Source organism: Ochotona princeps, chromosome 7 (genome assembly GCF_030435755.1).
Source record: "Ochotona princeps isolate mOchPri1 chromosome 7, mOchPri1.hap1, whole genome shotgun sequence".
Taxonomy (NCBI): Eukaryota; Metazoa; Chordata; class Mammalia; order Lagomorpha; family Ochotonidae; genus Ochotona; species Ochotona princeps.
Window position 1 is genome coordinate 81,221,166 of NC_080838.1, and position 15,611 is coordinate 81,236,776.

Consider the following 15,611-nt stretch of genomic DNA (forward strand, 5'->3'; position numbering starts at 1 on the left):
GACTCAGCCTGGTCTGCCCCAACCTGAGCCAAGTGTATGCCAGTGGGTCACATTCCAAAGCCTCTTCTGGGTTGTTTACCTCCATGCTTCCTGCGTTTATTTGTAGGGTCAGTGTCCTGTCAGAGGAACTGTTCAGATTCCTCCATCCGACTCCTTCCTGGTGTCGGGCTTCACGCATACCAGCAGGTCCTTCAGCCAGCTCCACTCTTCAATCCATTCTGGTTCCTGCTGTTGAGAGTTTCAGCCCAGCCACGGCTCGTCCATACCCACATATATCTCATATATGGCTCAGTTGGGGTTGAGGCCTAGCTGAGCCCATCCCACATCTATCCTGGTCCTCCGGAGCACCAAATTGTGCTGCGGTCTAATCCGGCATGGTGCGTCAAGTCCGAATCGATATTTGTGCCAAGGGATTACAACTGTGACCCGACCAGAACTCAGCCCCCTTCCAGTTCCTGCGCCCCTTAGTGGTAGGCTCCACGTAGCCAACGCCTGATTTATTTATTTATTATAAAGATAGATAGAGAGAGGGTTAGTTCCCATTTGCTGGTTTCTTCTCTTACATGCCCATAATTGCCCGGGCTGGGCTAGTTGATGCCAGAAGCTAGGATTACAATCAAAGTCTGCCAAATGGGTGGCAGGATACCCAATTATGTGAGCCATCACCTGCTGTCCCCTGAGGCACACCTTGGCAGAAGTATAGATTTGGGGGTAGAGATGGATCTTGAAACCTGGCACCCTAATGTGGAATCTGAGCTTCCCACCAGCATCCCAACTTCAAGGCCAAATATCTGTCCTTAGCATAGCTATGCAATAGATCACTGGATGAATAGTCATTCTACAGTCACTTAAGTCAGAATTTCTGGAGGAATAGTCTAGATTTGTCATTTTTAAAACTCTGAGATGGAACTGGGTTCAAAAAACACTGGTTTAGGCTCTGATAAGGGATGTTTATCAGAGGAAGCCTGCTGGATGTACCAGTGCTGGCCACATGTTGGGAGGTGGGAACCACCTGTGGAACAAGAGAGCCTTTGTTTATGTATGTGTGCATGTGCATGCATAGAACTGGGGGAGGCATTATCTTTGGTAATTTAGGGGATTAGGCAGGGAGCTGCAGGAGAATGAGGCAGGAGACCAGACCAGGGCCCGAACATCAGGGTCTGTTGTGATTCTGAGAAAGCTGTTGTTGTGAGGCAGTCAGGGCAGGCACTGCGCAGGCCATAGTAAGTGACCATAATATCCACTGTAGTAGCAGATGCTGGGTACTCAGAATCATTGGCTCCCAGAAGAAGGGGGCATTCTGACTGTGAGCTGAAGCATCATAATGGAAGAGCCCTTCTCGGGACCCTTATCACAGCCGCCGTCTCCATGGGCAGAGGAGGGCTCGGCATTGGGTTGCTACTCTCCTCTCCTTGTTTGCTCTGAGTTGTGCCTTGATCTAGTTCATTGTCAGATTACTTAAATTTGTTGGGCAAAAAATTGACAAAAAATTGGCCATTTTCGGTATTTTTAAGTGTACAATTCAGTGACATTAGGGTTACTCACGTTGTAGTGAAGTTACCCCATCCTAGAACTTTCTCCTCATCCTCAAATGGCATCCTTTCTCTTTCCTCCATTCTCCAACCCCAGGCCACCTCTGTTCTGCCTCTGCCATTATTAACTTGGGTTTGGGTCCTTCGTGTAAGTGCGATCGTAAGTCTCTCCTTCACCTGCTATACTTGCTGAACTGTGACCTCACTATAGCAAGAGGGCAGCTTAGAGGATAGTTTGTGTTTTGATAGTTTGAGTGTCCTGAATCTCCTACTGTGGTTTACCACTGTGCCTTCAAAGTAAGGCCAATGTAAAGATAGTTTTGAAAGTTTATTGTTTATTTGGGAGAGAGAGAAAGAGAGAGGGGGGAGAGGGAAAGAGAGAGAAAGAGAAACTAGCATGCAAGTTGTTTTGAATGCCAGCGAAGGCCAGGACTAGGCCGGGCCATACTGAGAGCTAGCAGCCCGGGCCACACCTCTCCTATGGTAGCAGGGACCCACATTACTTGGCCCATCTCTGCTGCCTGCCAGGGTCTGCCTAGGCAGAAAGCTGGAGTCAGGACGCAGAGCTCAGAATCAGACCCAAACACTGCAGGTGTCCTAACAGCCACTCCTGTGTGCATCAGCTTATGAGGGGCTGTTGTCTCTTCATTCTCTCTCCAGCATTGGTGTTGGATTTAGTTCTGTAAATTGTGTATACCCAAGGAGAACAGTGCATTGATTTCCTCAGGCAGGGTGGTAAGCATGACCGGGAAATGGTTTTATATATTAAAGCAGAAACAACTTTTTGCCTTTGTACTTTATGTCTTTATAACTTTGTACCATAAAGAACAGTCTGGTTGTGTTGTGGATCTGTTTTTCATGGTTTTATCCTTTTAAAATTTTCCTGACTAGCTCCTCAAAGGGATGGAAACCACTTGGCATAATAGTCATATGAAAACTCATCAGTAGTTTAATATTCTAGAAAAAATCTGAGGTTTTTCTTTTGTCTTCTTTTTAAAATTTTTATTTGTTTAAAAAATACATCTGAGTTCCTAAAATATGTTAGACACATGTTAGAGACTGCAATAAACAAGATAAATGTGGTATCTACCTTTACATAATCTAATACATTTAAAGTTTTTTTTATTTATAAAGTTGATTTTTAAAGATTTCTCTATTTTTAATTGGCAAGTCAGATTTACAGAATAGAAGATACAGAGAAAGATCTTCTGTCCACTGGTTCACTCCTCAAGTGGCCACAGTGGGCGGAGCTGAGCTGAGCTGAGCTGAGCTGAGCTGATCCGAAGCCAGGAGGCAGGAGCTTCTTCCAGGTCTCCCACATCGGTGCAGGGTCCAAAGGCTTTGGGCCATCCTCGACTGCTTTCCAAGGCCACAAGCATGGAGATGAATGGGAAAAGGAACAGCCAGAACATGAACTGGCACCCACATGGGATCCCAGCAGATTCAAGACAAGGATTTAGCCACTGAGCCATCGCGTCAGGCCCCTAAAGTTGATCTCTGATTCACAGTATCATCTAGTACTAAAGTCATTGGCTATTAAGTGGATCATATGTTCTTCTTTATTTACTTATTTTGACATGAGGGACTACAGTTACTGAGGGGCTGGCTAGCATTCTGTCAAGGGGGCTCCCAGGGAGGTGGAATTCCCAATGCTCAGTTCTGATTTTGGAGTTGTATTTCCAGTGCCTCATAGATAATCCCTGCAGGCAAGAGAAGAAGAGGACAGGCTCATATTAACTTACAAGAGAATGTTACATAATTCCAGTATTGATTTATTAATTTCAATGGGGAATATCTCTTTCCAGTCACTAAAATATTCATTTTTATCATCTAATGAATCCTTCCAGTATCAGGGTACCTGAGAGACTGAATTAACAGTCAGAGTGTTGCTAAGTGAAGACAGGATTGAAGTGAAATTGTGTTACTGATTCCAAGGGATCTTTTATCCAGGCCAAAAGCGCACCTGGCATAAACCCAAGCCCTGTTGCTAAGAGCACCTCTTGGGTGAGCCATCCTGCTTCCAGATCAAGTCTCGCTATGCTGGACACTTGCTGCCCACCCTGAACCCCCATGTTCCGTGGGAGGAAGATGATTTCTCTAATCAGATCTGCTGTGATCAAATGTGTGAACTCAGGTCATTCTGTCTCTTTAAATAAAGTGATTCTTGCTTATTTCTGATTTAGTCCATAATAGGTTATGATTATTGGCCCAAATTTTAGAGCTCTCAGGCATGTTTTGTGCCTCTAATCGGATTGTTCTCTTTGATTGTTCTCTTATGATTGCATCTTTTTAAAGGTACTGTTCTCTTTTAGAACAGACACACTTTGCATACATAATCTGTGTTTTCTTTAGCTCAACATCCAGTTCCTTCATCCATTTCATGTATTATATTTTGCCATGGACTAATTTTTAGGCCAATTCTTTGAACCGAGTTAACTTAGGGACGTATCCGCAAACTTTCAGAGGAAGAAAATCTGGCTGGTAGTCATGCTCAAGACCCCAAAGATTCATTTTAAAATAAAACTTCAGTAACCTCATTGTTTTCATTCTTCATTATCTCAGGAATTCCTCTTTACTGTGTCTGGGTCGGTCTCCCGGTTCTGGCTGCTGATTTCCTTCATCGTCTCATGTGGTTCTGGCTGCTGGTTCCCTCATCTCATGGGCCGTTCTGGAGAACAGGAGCCTTAGCACGCTGCAGTCACAGCCTTCCTGAGCTCCTGGCCCTTTTCATGATGGGATGTGGTAAGGTGAGCAGTTTCGTGCTTTCTCTGTACTGACTCCGGGACCATGCCCAGATGGCTCACCTTCCTATTTTTAAAATAAGGCCTAAATGCAGCACCTGTGCACATGTTGCCTTCATAGCTACACAAAATGGAATCTCTTGTTCATGTGCTGCCAGCGGTGGCTGCAAGCCCCTGGATCTTATCATCTTGATGGCAAATGCAGGCTGAGGAGGTGAGTGTACCATACTTCCTTCCAGGAATCCACTGTCCTGAGATCACCCTTGTCATTACTACTGATGTTGCTTATTTCAGGAAATTAATTTGCTTGCTAGTGGCATTTTTACTTCTCGTTTTTGGACTTTGGGGTGTGATGTGTTTTTAAAAACTCTCTCCAGTGCATTAATAATGGACAAGAGATGATGTCATTTAAGCACATGGGGCCTTGAAGACGAAGGTTTCAGGGATTAGAAGAGCAAGTATATAGAGTACACTTTATGTTTTGGAAAAGGAGCTGATACTGTAATGAATTTTTTAAGTTAGCAGTTTGTTTAGTCTCCTGTGGGCCCAGAAGCTTGCTTAGGTTACAGGGGATAAAAATTTCTCAGTCTGAACCAACATTTAAAGGAATGGCGTGTTAAAACTTAAAAAGAAATAGTGCATACACTTTTTATAACATCTAGCTTTTGCAGCTGGATCTAATGAATGGTGCTCTGAGAGGTTGAGTCAGCTTATCCTTTTCCAAGCTCCAGTTCCCATTATTTGTGTTCCTTCTAATATGGCTGAGGGTACATTCTTAAGTGAAAGACTTAGTTTTGCTAAAAGTGTATCCTAGGGCCTGAGTAAAGAAATGTAATGAAAGTTATTGAACCTCTACTTATTTTTATCCCCACTATTTTTAATTTAGGGATAGTTGGTCATTTAACTTAAAATCAAGGACATTTTTAGTTCATGAGTCTTCCTTTGAAAAATGTATTCCTTTTGTGATCAGCGTTTTCACATCAATGTCAGCTTTCATTTAAAATTTTTTTTGTTTTTTTTTTTTGTATTTTATTTTTTGTAGTTTCATTTAAAATTTGATCAAAACTGAAAGAGAAATTAAAGATTGTTTTTATGATATTAACACAGGGTAAGTTGAGCTAAAGCAGAAATGAAGATCTTGATAGTGTTCAAATGAAAGATGCTATGACCAAAATTCAAGGGTTGCTGAATGTTTCAAATGCGTTCACTGAAAGTTCCTATATTGAAAGTTGAATCCCCACATTCAATTTCAACAGCATCTGTAGGAGGAGCCTTTGGGAGTGATTAGGATTGGATGAGGTCATGAAGATGACCCCACAGTGGCATTGGACCTTCTGGAGGAAGAGAGCTGAGTGTGCATATTCCCCCACACTCACCCTGTGATCTCACTGCACAAGCAAGGAGGCGTTCATCAGATTCTTGCATCTTGATAGTGGACTTCAACCTTCAGAACTGTGGAAAGCACATTTATTTTTGTAATAAATCACCAAGTGTTAGGGTAGAACAACAAGTGTTCTGTTGCAGCTGCACACATTTACTTGAACGTATAGACTTGTAGGCAGAATAAGCTGTGATTTTCTAAGCAGTCAGAAAACTAAAAACAAGGACTACTGAGTAGCTCTCCCGTCAGGGGAGGACCCCTGGGCCAGTACTCTTGGACTGGCTGGCCGAGTGCTCGTATCTCGTGCAGTGTTGTATGGGTGTGTCCCACACGGACTCCCCAGGCCTGAAGTACAAATGCAGGCCTGTTGACATGAATGACCAAGCTGTGCTAGCTCTTTATCCTTCCTTACATCACCTGCCTTACTTCAGACATCCTCAGGATGCTGTTGGCTTAAACCACAACCACTCACATTTCCCTGCTGCTGTCTCCTCCTCACTCCTGGGCAGCCCTGAGAATGCCCCTGGGCAATATCTGTCCTACTCGGCAGGTATGGGGTCTGCTGTGTGATGGGTGGGCTGTTTCTGCATGCCCTTCACTTTCTGGTTAAACGCTCACTTTGTCATAATTCTGAAGTGGAGCCTTGGATTGTGGAGAGTATAGACTCCATCTCTTCTCACTCGTGTCTTTGTTCCTCTTCTTTGATCCCTGTTCATCTCTGGGAAGGAATTCTTTGTTTTTCTCAGTCCAAAAGGAGCCCCCTTTCCTGGTCAGCTCCCAAGGATTGATCACTGCCAGGACCACCAGGTCACCAGGTCCACAAACCTCTGTCTAGTTTGGACAGAAATTAGGATGTTGTGCTGCAGACAGTTTTACTTGAAAAACGGAAATGGAACGCACTGCAGGACACGGATCAGCACAGAAATGAATTTTTAGTGAGGCATAAAGGGCGAGCAGGATTACCCAGGGAACAGTAAGACCTTTGGATTAAGTTTGAGATTGTCTGCGACGATGGCACATCACTTTATTTATTTATCCCTTTATTCTCTCTCTGTTGCAGCTGAACAGTGTTAGAAAAAATATAGACTGCAGAAACTTAGAAATAGAACATGCAATATTTCTACCTGTGAGAAAGGACCCCTGGAAAAGGCTGTGTATTTTATATATATAACTGCCTTTACTAACTAACAAAATTTTGTTGGTGTGCATAGACAGGCTTCATTTTAAAACACATCTATTGTATGGTACGTTATGTAATTTTTTTCAACTCATCATCTATCTGTTGGACATTTGGATTATGAAAGATTGAATTTAGAAACACAAATATATCACATCATCTTTCATAAATAACAACTCAATATCACATTGCAATTTTCTGCAGAATACATTTTGGCCAATAACTATAATCAAATCTCCACAGTGGGAAAAATCCTTAGGAAGACTCTTGCTATTTTGTATCCCAACTAATTAAATCATGTGTGTGTTTTAATTCCAGATTCATGCAAGAATTAGTGTTCAGGTGTGGTTGAAAGTGTAAAAACTCATTTCTGAAAGTATGCTTGGAATCTTGCAGCTTTTCATTTCACAGCAAGAACCAGACCAATTCAATAGGTTTTAATACTCAACACCTTTAATCACTGCCCTGTTAAAGCTGGTCATCTTTGTTGAAAGATATCTGTAATAAATGACTTTCCTAATTCTCCCTCACTGCTGTGTCTGCATGGCCAGCTCCTCTTTTCCACGGACAGTGAAGGAAGGCTCCCACCCAAGCTTCTCCACAGAGGCTGTGAGGCCGGCAGGAGAGGACTGATGTGTGACCCCATATGCTGTTCATCAGGGACTTGGCCCAGTCCTTTCCATATCTTCCAGAAAGCCATGGCGCTACTGCTGTTGCACTTTCCTAATCTCCTAAACTTTCCTGCTGGTCCTTTGAACTCAGCACCTGTCACAGCTAACTCCCCATCATATTCAGCTGTCATCATCCACTGCGCTGACCCCCTCACCACTTGTTGAATGGAGCTGGAGTCTGGGCGGTTGCCGCAGACACCCCCTCTGCATAGCTGTTGTCGGTGCAGTAGTTTGCTGTTACACTGTTGTTGCTTCTCGCAGTGCAGATGCCAAAGCTGCTGTGGTTTGGGTGTGGTTCTCCAGTAGTTGTCTTTAGAACATGGGGTACCCAAGGAACTTTTGTCATCCGAGCAAGCCTTATTTGCAATTCCAAGGAAATAAGAGAACAGCCCCCAGCCATCAGATGAACACAAGCTAAACTGAACTCTCTTCCAACTGCTCCTCAGGAGTGGCTTTCTGTCAGTGAACAGCATGGTAATCCTGCTCAAACCATGTATCTAAGGTGTCACTGGTTGGCTGTCACCACAGTAATACAGAGTAGTGAACCATCCTGACAACTCGATGTCTCTTGCGTCTACCAGGACAGCCCTGTTTATTCAAACTGGTTTTCCCAGAGGATCTGCAGATCGGGCGTGACCTGGCCATGTGGACTGGGCAGCTTTGCCTCGTGGCAGTTGGCTTGAAGATGTCCTGTCCCAAGTTCAACCTTATTTATCTCCAGGGATCAGGCGCTCCAGGCTGTGGCAGAACACAGGGACGAGGGAAGAACCATGCCTAAGGATTTGAGCACCACTCCCAGGGCATATGTGCTAGTGTTTTAGCATCCAAAGAAACCTTCCTGGAAAATCCAAAGCACAGGTGCGGAACGAACTCCCTCCTTCACAAAAGGTATTATAAAGGTGCATGTCAAAGGCCATGGATGTGGCTTATCCTTCACTTTGTCATGCTGTGCTCTGACCTCACACTGGTGGTCTCCTCATCCCATGGTTCTGTATGCACAGGGCCTTCTCTTTTGCTGATCAAAGCAAGCCCATTCCCAAATTGGGGCTGTACGTGCTATAATGCATTGTGCTCTCAATCTATTGGTAGCTTTAGCACGGAAGTGCTTTCCAGAGGACTCCAACGACTTGACAGTTATTCCTTTCCTTTCCTCCTGCTTTGAGTCCTTAATTTTATTTTTGATGATCTATACCCTTAGAGCATTCATTGACTTGAAGATAGATCTCAAAGCCTTTCAGATTCACCATCCAATCAATAGAACACTTTTATTTTCCTTTAATACCATGAAACCTGCCAAAAGATGAAAAACAAATTAATTTGCTCTACATTTGTTCAATAGGCATAATGGGCAGTAGGCAGAATATGATGAGGGAGAAATAAATTTAATGGAGGAGCTTTAGAACCTGGGAGTTGAGGGGACTTGGGTTTGGTGAACGTCTCAGTTTAATAGATGTGATATTCTAAACACTTTAAAGCTCATTTTGTTTTTCTTTGTGTGACACTATCTTTAGTGGTCAGTGGGTATGGATTTGTCTAGTGCACAGGAAATGTGTTCTGGGATATTCTGTGAGTCTGGAGGAGCAAAGAGTTCAGAGACAGAGGGCCAAGTATAAAGGTATAGCTGGGGAACAGGGGATGAGTCCAGGAGGCACCCAGGCCTGAGAGGGCGGATTTGAGTCCTTCATCCCTCACAAGAAGAGGGAGACTCGAGCTGCTTTCCCTGTGGGGTGGGGTGGGAAGACAGTGCAGAGCAGGGAAGGCCCAGGGTGTGCAGTCCTCTGTGCACCTGTTACACCGCATGGTTTAGGAGCGTTTATCCAAAGAGGGTAAGGGTCTGATATTTTCATTCTCTGTGTTTCTCCCTGTTGAGGGTGTTGCACAGCTCCATGTCCTTATACCAAATATCTGGGTTCTCTCGTTATTTCTTAGCACTGCTCAGTCATGTCAGTCATCTCCCCCTGTAATTCCCTTCTCTACTCCTCCTCCCGGTTTCACTCCCCAGGGCCAGGAATTCACAGGAGCCTAAAGGCAGAAGTTGGGTGGATGAAACTGGTAGGTACAGGAGTAATTTGGAAGTAGCTGTGGTTTTGCTTGTTCAGTCAGCCTAGCTTCATCCCACCTTTTGCTTCTAAACTATTGGCCTGGTGTGGAAGACCAGACATAGCAGAAACAAGTTAGGTCTACTTAAATATTCTACAGAGCCACTATTTTTACCAACCTTCTTTCTTCCTGTACCAACAAAACGATGCAAATGTACCTGTTTGCTAAACTGTAGTCCTGAGTGTTCTTTTAGAGCTTGTACCAGACCCTGGTGCTTATAAACATGCAGTTCATCTTTCTGGGAAGCTGTTCATCCTTCCACTATTTTTTTTTTGTAAAGATTTATTATTATTGGAAAGCCGGATATACAGAGAGGAGGAGAGACAGAGAGGAGGAGAGACAGAGAGGAAGATCTTCCATCTGATGATTCACTCCCCAAGTGAGCCGCAACAGGCTGGTGCGCGCCGATCCGAAGCCTGGAACCAGGAACCTGTTCCAGGTCTCCCACGTGGGTGCAGGGTCCCAAAGCTTTGGGCCGTCCTCGACTGCTTTCCCAGACCACCAGCAGGGAGCTGGATGGGAAGTGGAGCTGCCGGGATTAGAACCGGCGCCCATATGGGATCCCGGGGCTTTCAAGGCGAGGACTTTAGCAGCTGGGCCACGCCGCCGGGCCCCCATCCTTCCACTATTGATGGCAGACTTGGCTGTGTGACTTGACTTGGCCACTGATGTGTGAGTGGAAGCTTTAAGAGCCAGCATGAGGTTCACACATTCTCTGGATGGAACCTCTGTCAGGCTGGGTTTGGTAGCCTGGCAGAGCCATCACTGACCCAGGGTGGGCACATACAGGAGGCAGAAATAGCATTGCTTTTTTTTTCAAAGTTTTATTTATTTTTATTGGAAAGTCAGATACACAGAGAGGAGGAGAGACAGAAAGGAAGATTTTCTGTCCGATGATTCACTCCCCAAGTGGCCGCAACGGCCAATGCTGCGCCGTTCCAAAGCCAGGAGCCAGGAACTTCTTCCAGGTCTCCCACGCAGGTACAGGGTCTTGGCTTTGGGCCATCTTCGTCTGCTTTCCCAGGCCACAAGCAGGGAGCTGGATGGGAAGTGGAGCAGCCGGGATTAGAACCGGTGCCTATATGGGATCCTGGCGTGTGCAAGGCAAGGACTTAACCACTGTGCGATGTGCTGGGCCCCAGAAATAGCATTATTTTAATATTATTTAAGTTTTCAGGTTGTTTGCATAAACTATCCTGTACTGACGGGCAAGCAGCTGAAGCCTAGAGGTGCTGAGGTGCTTTGAGGGAATGTACTTGTGGTGAAATGTGAGTGCTGCTCTCATCACCGAGAGTGAAAGGCTGTGAGAGCACGAGGAGAGGCCTCCGTCTGTTCACACAGAGGAAAGAGCCACCCTTTGGTTCGTCGCTGTGCCACGTGCTTCTCCAGATCTTGTCCCTGGACCAGGAGCGTGTGTTTGACCACATCTTGATTTTAAGACGATGCAATAGAGTGTGTTTTTATTATTATTATCTTTCCATTTAGTGCACAGATTTTGCTTCATGTTTGAGTTAAGAGAGATGGAAAAACTGGCTACTGCTCTAAGATACGAACTTGTTGAAAAATACGCTCTGCAAAATTAAGTAATTTGTTCAAAGGACAATTAACATTACCAGTTTATATTATAATTCTGCAATTTAAACATTTAAAAATAAAACTTAAATGAAGCCATTTTTTAAAAAGTTCTGCTTTTGAGAAATTAAGTCTACCTGGAATTAGTTCAGCTTTTTATTTGAGAAAAAGAGTGAGAACGCAGTGGGGTCTAGAGCTCGGCTCTCAGTTCAGATCTCCTGTGGTGAGAGCAGGAACTCAGCGGTTGTGCTGTATTATTTCCTCCCAGGATCTGCAGGAATAGGAAGCTGGAGCTGGGAACCAGAGCCAGGCATGCTGAGTGTAGGTTACAGGTATCATACCCAGTGTCTCAGTGTATAGGCCAAAACACCTCCCTTAGTTTATTTCTACATGAAAATTTAAGAAAAGCACTTAAAACAGATTACTGTCATTGAAATATATTTCATGAAATTATGAACTGTTTTATAGTCAGTCTTTATTCCAAGTGTAAGATAAGAGTCGAGTGGGGTGGACGTGGGGGGCCTAGTGGCTAAAACGCCTGGGTTTGATTCTCAGCTCTGACTTTAGCTCCAGCTTGCCAGCAGTGTAGACCCAGGAGGCAGCAGGTGGCGGCTCAAGCAGCTGGGAAAGCTGGATCAAATGCATTTTTGTTTTTTAGAATTTATTTGTTTAAAAAGAGTGTCAGAGGAAGAGATAGACAGACAAAGGTCATCCATCTGTTGATTTACCCTCCAAATGTGCTCAAGAGGCAGGACGGGGTCAGGTCAAAGTCAGGAGGCAGAAATTCCTTCCAGGTGTCCCAGCCATCATCTGCTGCCTCCCGGGCACACTGGCAAGAAGCTGGAGTGGAAGCAGAAACAGCTGGAGCCAGAACCAAGACACTCCAGTGGAGGGTGCAGGTGTCCCAAGCACCTGCTTAACCCAGCTGCACAATAGCCACCCTGGTCCAACTCTGGTCATCACAGCCATTCAGAGGGGACTTGTGAATAGGAGGTGGTTGCCGGCCTGCCCGTCTGCTTACCTGCTTTTCCGAAAAAGAAGAGCAGTTGTGCGGCTTGGCCAGGAAAATGAGCTTAATGTCTTGGAAAGGTATTGCTTCCTATGCAATGTGTGTGTATACAGAGTGAGATAGTAACTGCATTCTACTTTGTTGTTTAGGATTTTTGCTGTATTCTTGCACAGAGAATCCAAGACCAATATCAAGAAACTTGCAGCTTTCTCAGGTATGCATTTTTCTGTAGACAATTCTTACAATTTTAAAGGAAATCATGGATAGTTTCATTTGATTTGAAATGCAGGCTAATCTTTTATAAATGTTGACTGTGGTAGAAGGTGGTTGGATGTGGTGTGAAGTGTGTGGGCCTCAAGCATACACTTGAGTCTGAACCCTGTGGTTACCATTTATAGATAGTATCATTTGATTTGAAATGCAGGCTAATCTTTTATAAATGCTGACTGTGGTGGAAGGCAGTTGGGTGTGGCGTAAAGTATGTGGGCCTCGAACATACACTTGAGTCTGAACCCTGTGGTTACCATTTATTATGTGTACTTTGTCAGGTGAATTTCCTGTTCCAAGTTTAGTTTTTCCATGTATAAAGTGGATTTAGAGCCCCTTCCTCAATAGGATGCTGTCAGTTAAATAGGATAAAACAAGGTTTTAAATGTTTTTTTTAGAACACCTAGAACAGTGCCTGACACTACATGTTCAACAAATGTTTGTTGAACTAATAAGTAGCATAGGTAAGGATGTAAAGCTGATGTGGAAACTGTGTGTTTGCTCTATTTCTGGATCATTTATTCTATTCGACTGCCTTGTCTATTTTGGAAAAATCACCCAATCAAAGGAGGTATTCACCTGTCATAAATTAGCCAGGGCAGGTGTGTGTTTGAATATATGTGTCCTTTTAGAGGCTGTTGACGCGAAGATTTCATGACAAATGTATTTGGTGTCACAGGATTCATGTATTGACCACAATGATACCTGAACAGCCACATGTTACACTCAGAATAAGTGCATGAATAAGCTAAAATGTGGGATGAGAAGTAGAAACACTGAAAAGTCAAGGATGATGACCAGCAGGCGGCTGAGGGACTTTCAGGTTACACGCAGCTGTTTGCTTCCTCTTTTCTTCCTTTGGTTCAGTTACAGCAGCACTCCAGTAGCTTGATCATGCTCACGCCTCCCTTTAACAGACTGGACCTTCATGTGAGGAGCAGAATCTCAGAAAACAAAGAATAAGAAATACAGAACACACTCTTCTGTAGGTAGTTTGTGATCTAAAGGGAGAGACACCTTACAAAGATACGTCTGCTGGTGAACGAGTAGATGGCGTATAGATTGAGCATGTGCAGCCAAGATGATGGGAAAGCGGAGCTCGTGTTCCGGAGTAACTGATGTCAGGAATACTAAATAGGAGCCACTGGGGGAATGGAGTCTGCAGGAGGGGCTTCGTGTCTCCGCCTTGAGGGAAGAGTTGCTGATGGTCCAGCTGAGCCAGAGTCCGAGGAACACCTTAGAAATTGGAAATACCCATGTGTCTTTATCCAGGGCTCACCATGCCATGGTGCTTCCATTAGTAATCTGAGTGGGTGTGAAGTCTTTATTATGGTTTGAAGGGAATCAGTCATGCTATTATAGCTTGGGAGTTTGCTACCAAAGGCAACATTTTCCCTCTAGGAAGCTCAGGAAGTCGTCTGTGGGAGATTTTACCTGTGCTGTTTGGATTCAGTGTCCTAAGGCCTAAGCGTTCTGCTCTGGACCAGCAGGGCGTTTGCCGAAGGTACAACAGAGGCAGTGTGGCATGCTAGCATTTTGTGCTGTGTTGCTTCTTATTTGCAACTTTGGATGAGTGTTGCACCTATTTTTTTTTATGATTTATGTATTTTTATTGGAAAGGCAGATACACGGAGAGGAAGAGAGACAGAGAGGAAGGTTTTCCATCCGATGGTTCACTCCCCAGGTGGCCGCAATGGCTGGAGCTGAGCCAATCTGAAGCCAGGAGCTCTTCTGGGTCTCCCACGCTGGTGCAGGGTCCCAAGGCTTTGGGCCGTCCTCGACTGCTTTCCCAGGCCACAAGCAGGGAGCTGGTTGGGAAACAGAGCTGCCGGGATTAGAGCCAGCGAATATATGGGATCCTGGTGTGTGCAAGGCGAGGACTTTAACCAGTACGTAGGGAGCTGGATGGGAAGCATGGCCGCTGTGATTAGAACCGGGGCCCGTATGGGATGCTGGCATGTGCAAGGTGAGGATTTTAGCCACTAGGCTACTGCACCGGGTCCTGTATTGAGCCTGTTTTGGAGCATGATTGGATACAAATGTCAACCAGGCTTCTGGTTTCCATGAACTTGACTTTGGGATACCTGTCCAGCATGTATGTGCTGGGCACACCCAATAACAAGTCTGAGTCACCCCAGCCTCCTGGCTCCTTCTTTCTCCTTTGAGAAGTCTCCTTCTAGAAGCCTGACTTTACAGACCAACCAGTTGATTCCAGAGTGCATACTCGTGATTGTCTCCTCTCGGGAGCTTGCGCTGTGAGCTCTGGTGCTCCTGGCCTCCCCTAGGCTCAGGTACTAGGTCCTAGGAGCCACTCCTGTGCCCCAGCCCACTGAAGAGCGTCAGGCCAGCCAACCCCATCCTTGCTTGCCTTGCTCCACCTGCTGCTTCCCACAGAAACCCTGACCAAGGCCCTTGCCCACAGTCGTCACCCCGACCCTGGCTCTGACCCTACTCCTCCCCCATCTGGCCAAATCTTCTTGGGAAGAACAAACCCTCTTTTTAATGGCAGTCATCTTCTGATCTGTTGGCCTCAGCATTCCCTGGACTTCCTTCCAATAGGCTCCATTTTTAAACAATAAGGACCTGATTTTCTAAGCCAGGTGACCCTGGGGACTCGGCAGGGTGAGAACCAGGGACTTTGGAGGTCTTTTCAGGCTGCCAGGTTTCCTGCTGTTACTGTGCTCTGCACACCTGCTTCCTTCCTTTGCCTTTGGAGCCCAGCATCCTCTGCTGCCCTGGGCAGGATTCATCATGCCCTCAAATGTGCCTTAGCTGACAAGACTTCAAACCTGCTATGCGTGTCTTACCACTTCAGGTTTTCTCTGTCACTATTCCAGATCCCTATGAGGAAAAAACAAAACAAAACGAAACAAACCTGGCAAAGCCCGGTTCAGCTTTAACTCCAGTGGCCTTGGGTTAGCACTCCACTAACCGGCAGCAGCTGAAAGGTGAACCAGTGTGGCTGTAAGGTCCTGAGATGGAGAAGTGGGAGGAAAAAGACCAGTGTCCACTACTGAAGGCATCTCTCAGTGTTCTTCCAAAGCAGCAAAAGGATCCTATTTTAAAAGTCATGAACAGCACGCAGCAGTGGGGCATAGTGAGTTAAGATACCTCCTGCGATGCCAGCATCCCATCTAGGTGCCGAGTCCTGCTGTTTCACT

General features: G+C 45.2%; 1 protein-coding gene across 1 annotated transcript in view; it reads left to right on the forward strand.

Moving 5' to 3' along the window:
• The window catches only part of LOC131480729 (uncharacterized), a 63,151-nt gene that overhangs the window by 33,639 nt on the left and 13,901 nt on the right, over positions 1 to 15,611 (forward strand). Inside the window, exon 6 of the mRNA XM_058666660.1 lies at positions 12,333 to 12,397. Within this exon, the coding sequence (XP_058522643.1) occupies positions 12,333 to 12,397 (65 nt within the window). The remainder of the gene's footprint in view (positions 1 to 12,332; positions 12,398 to 15,611) is intronic.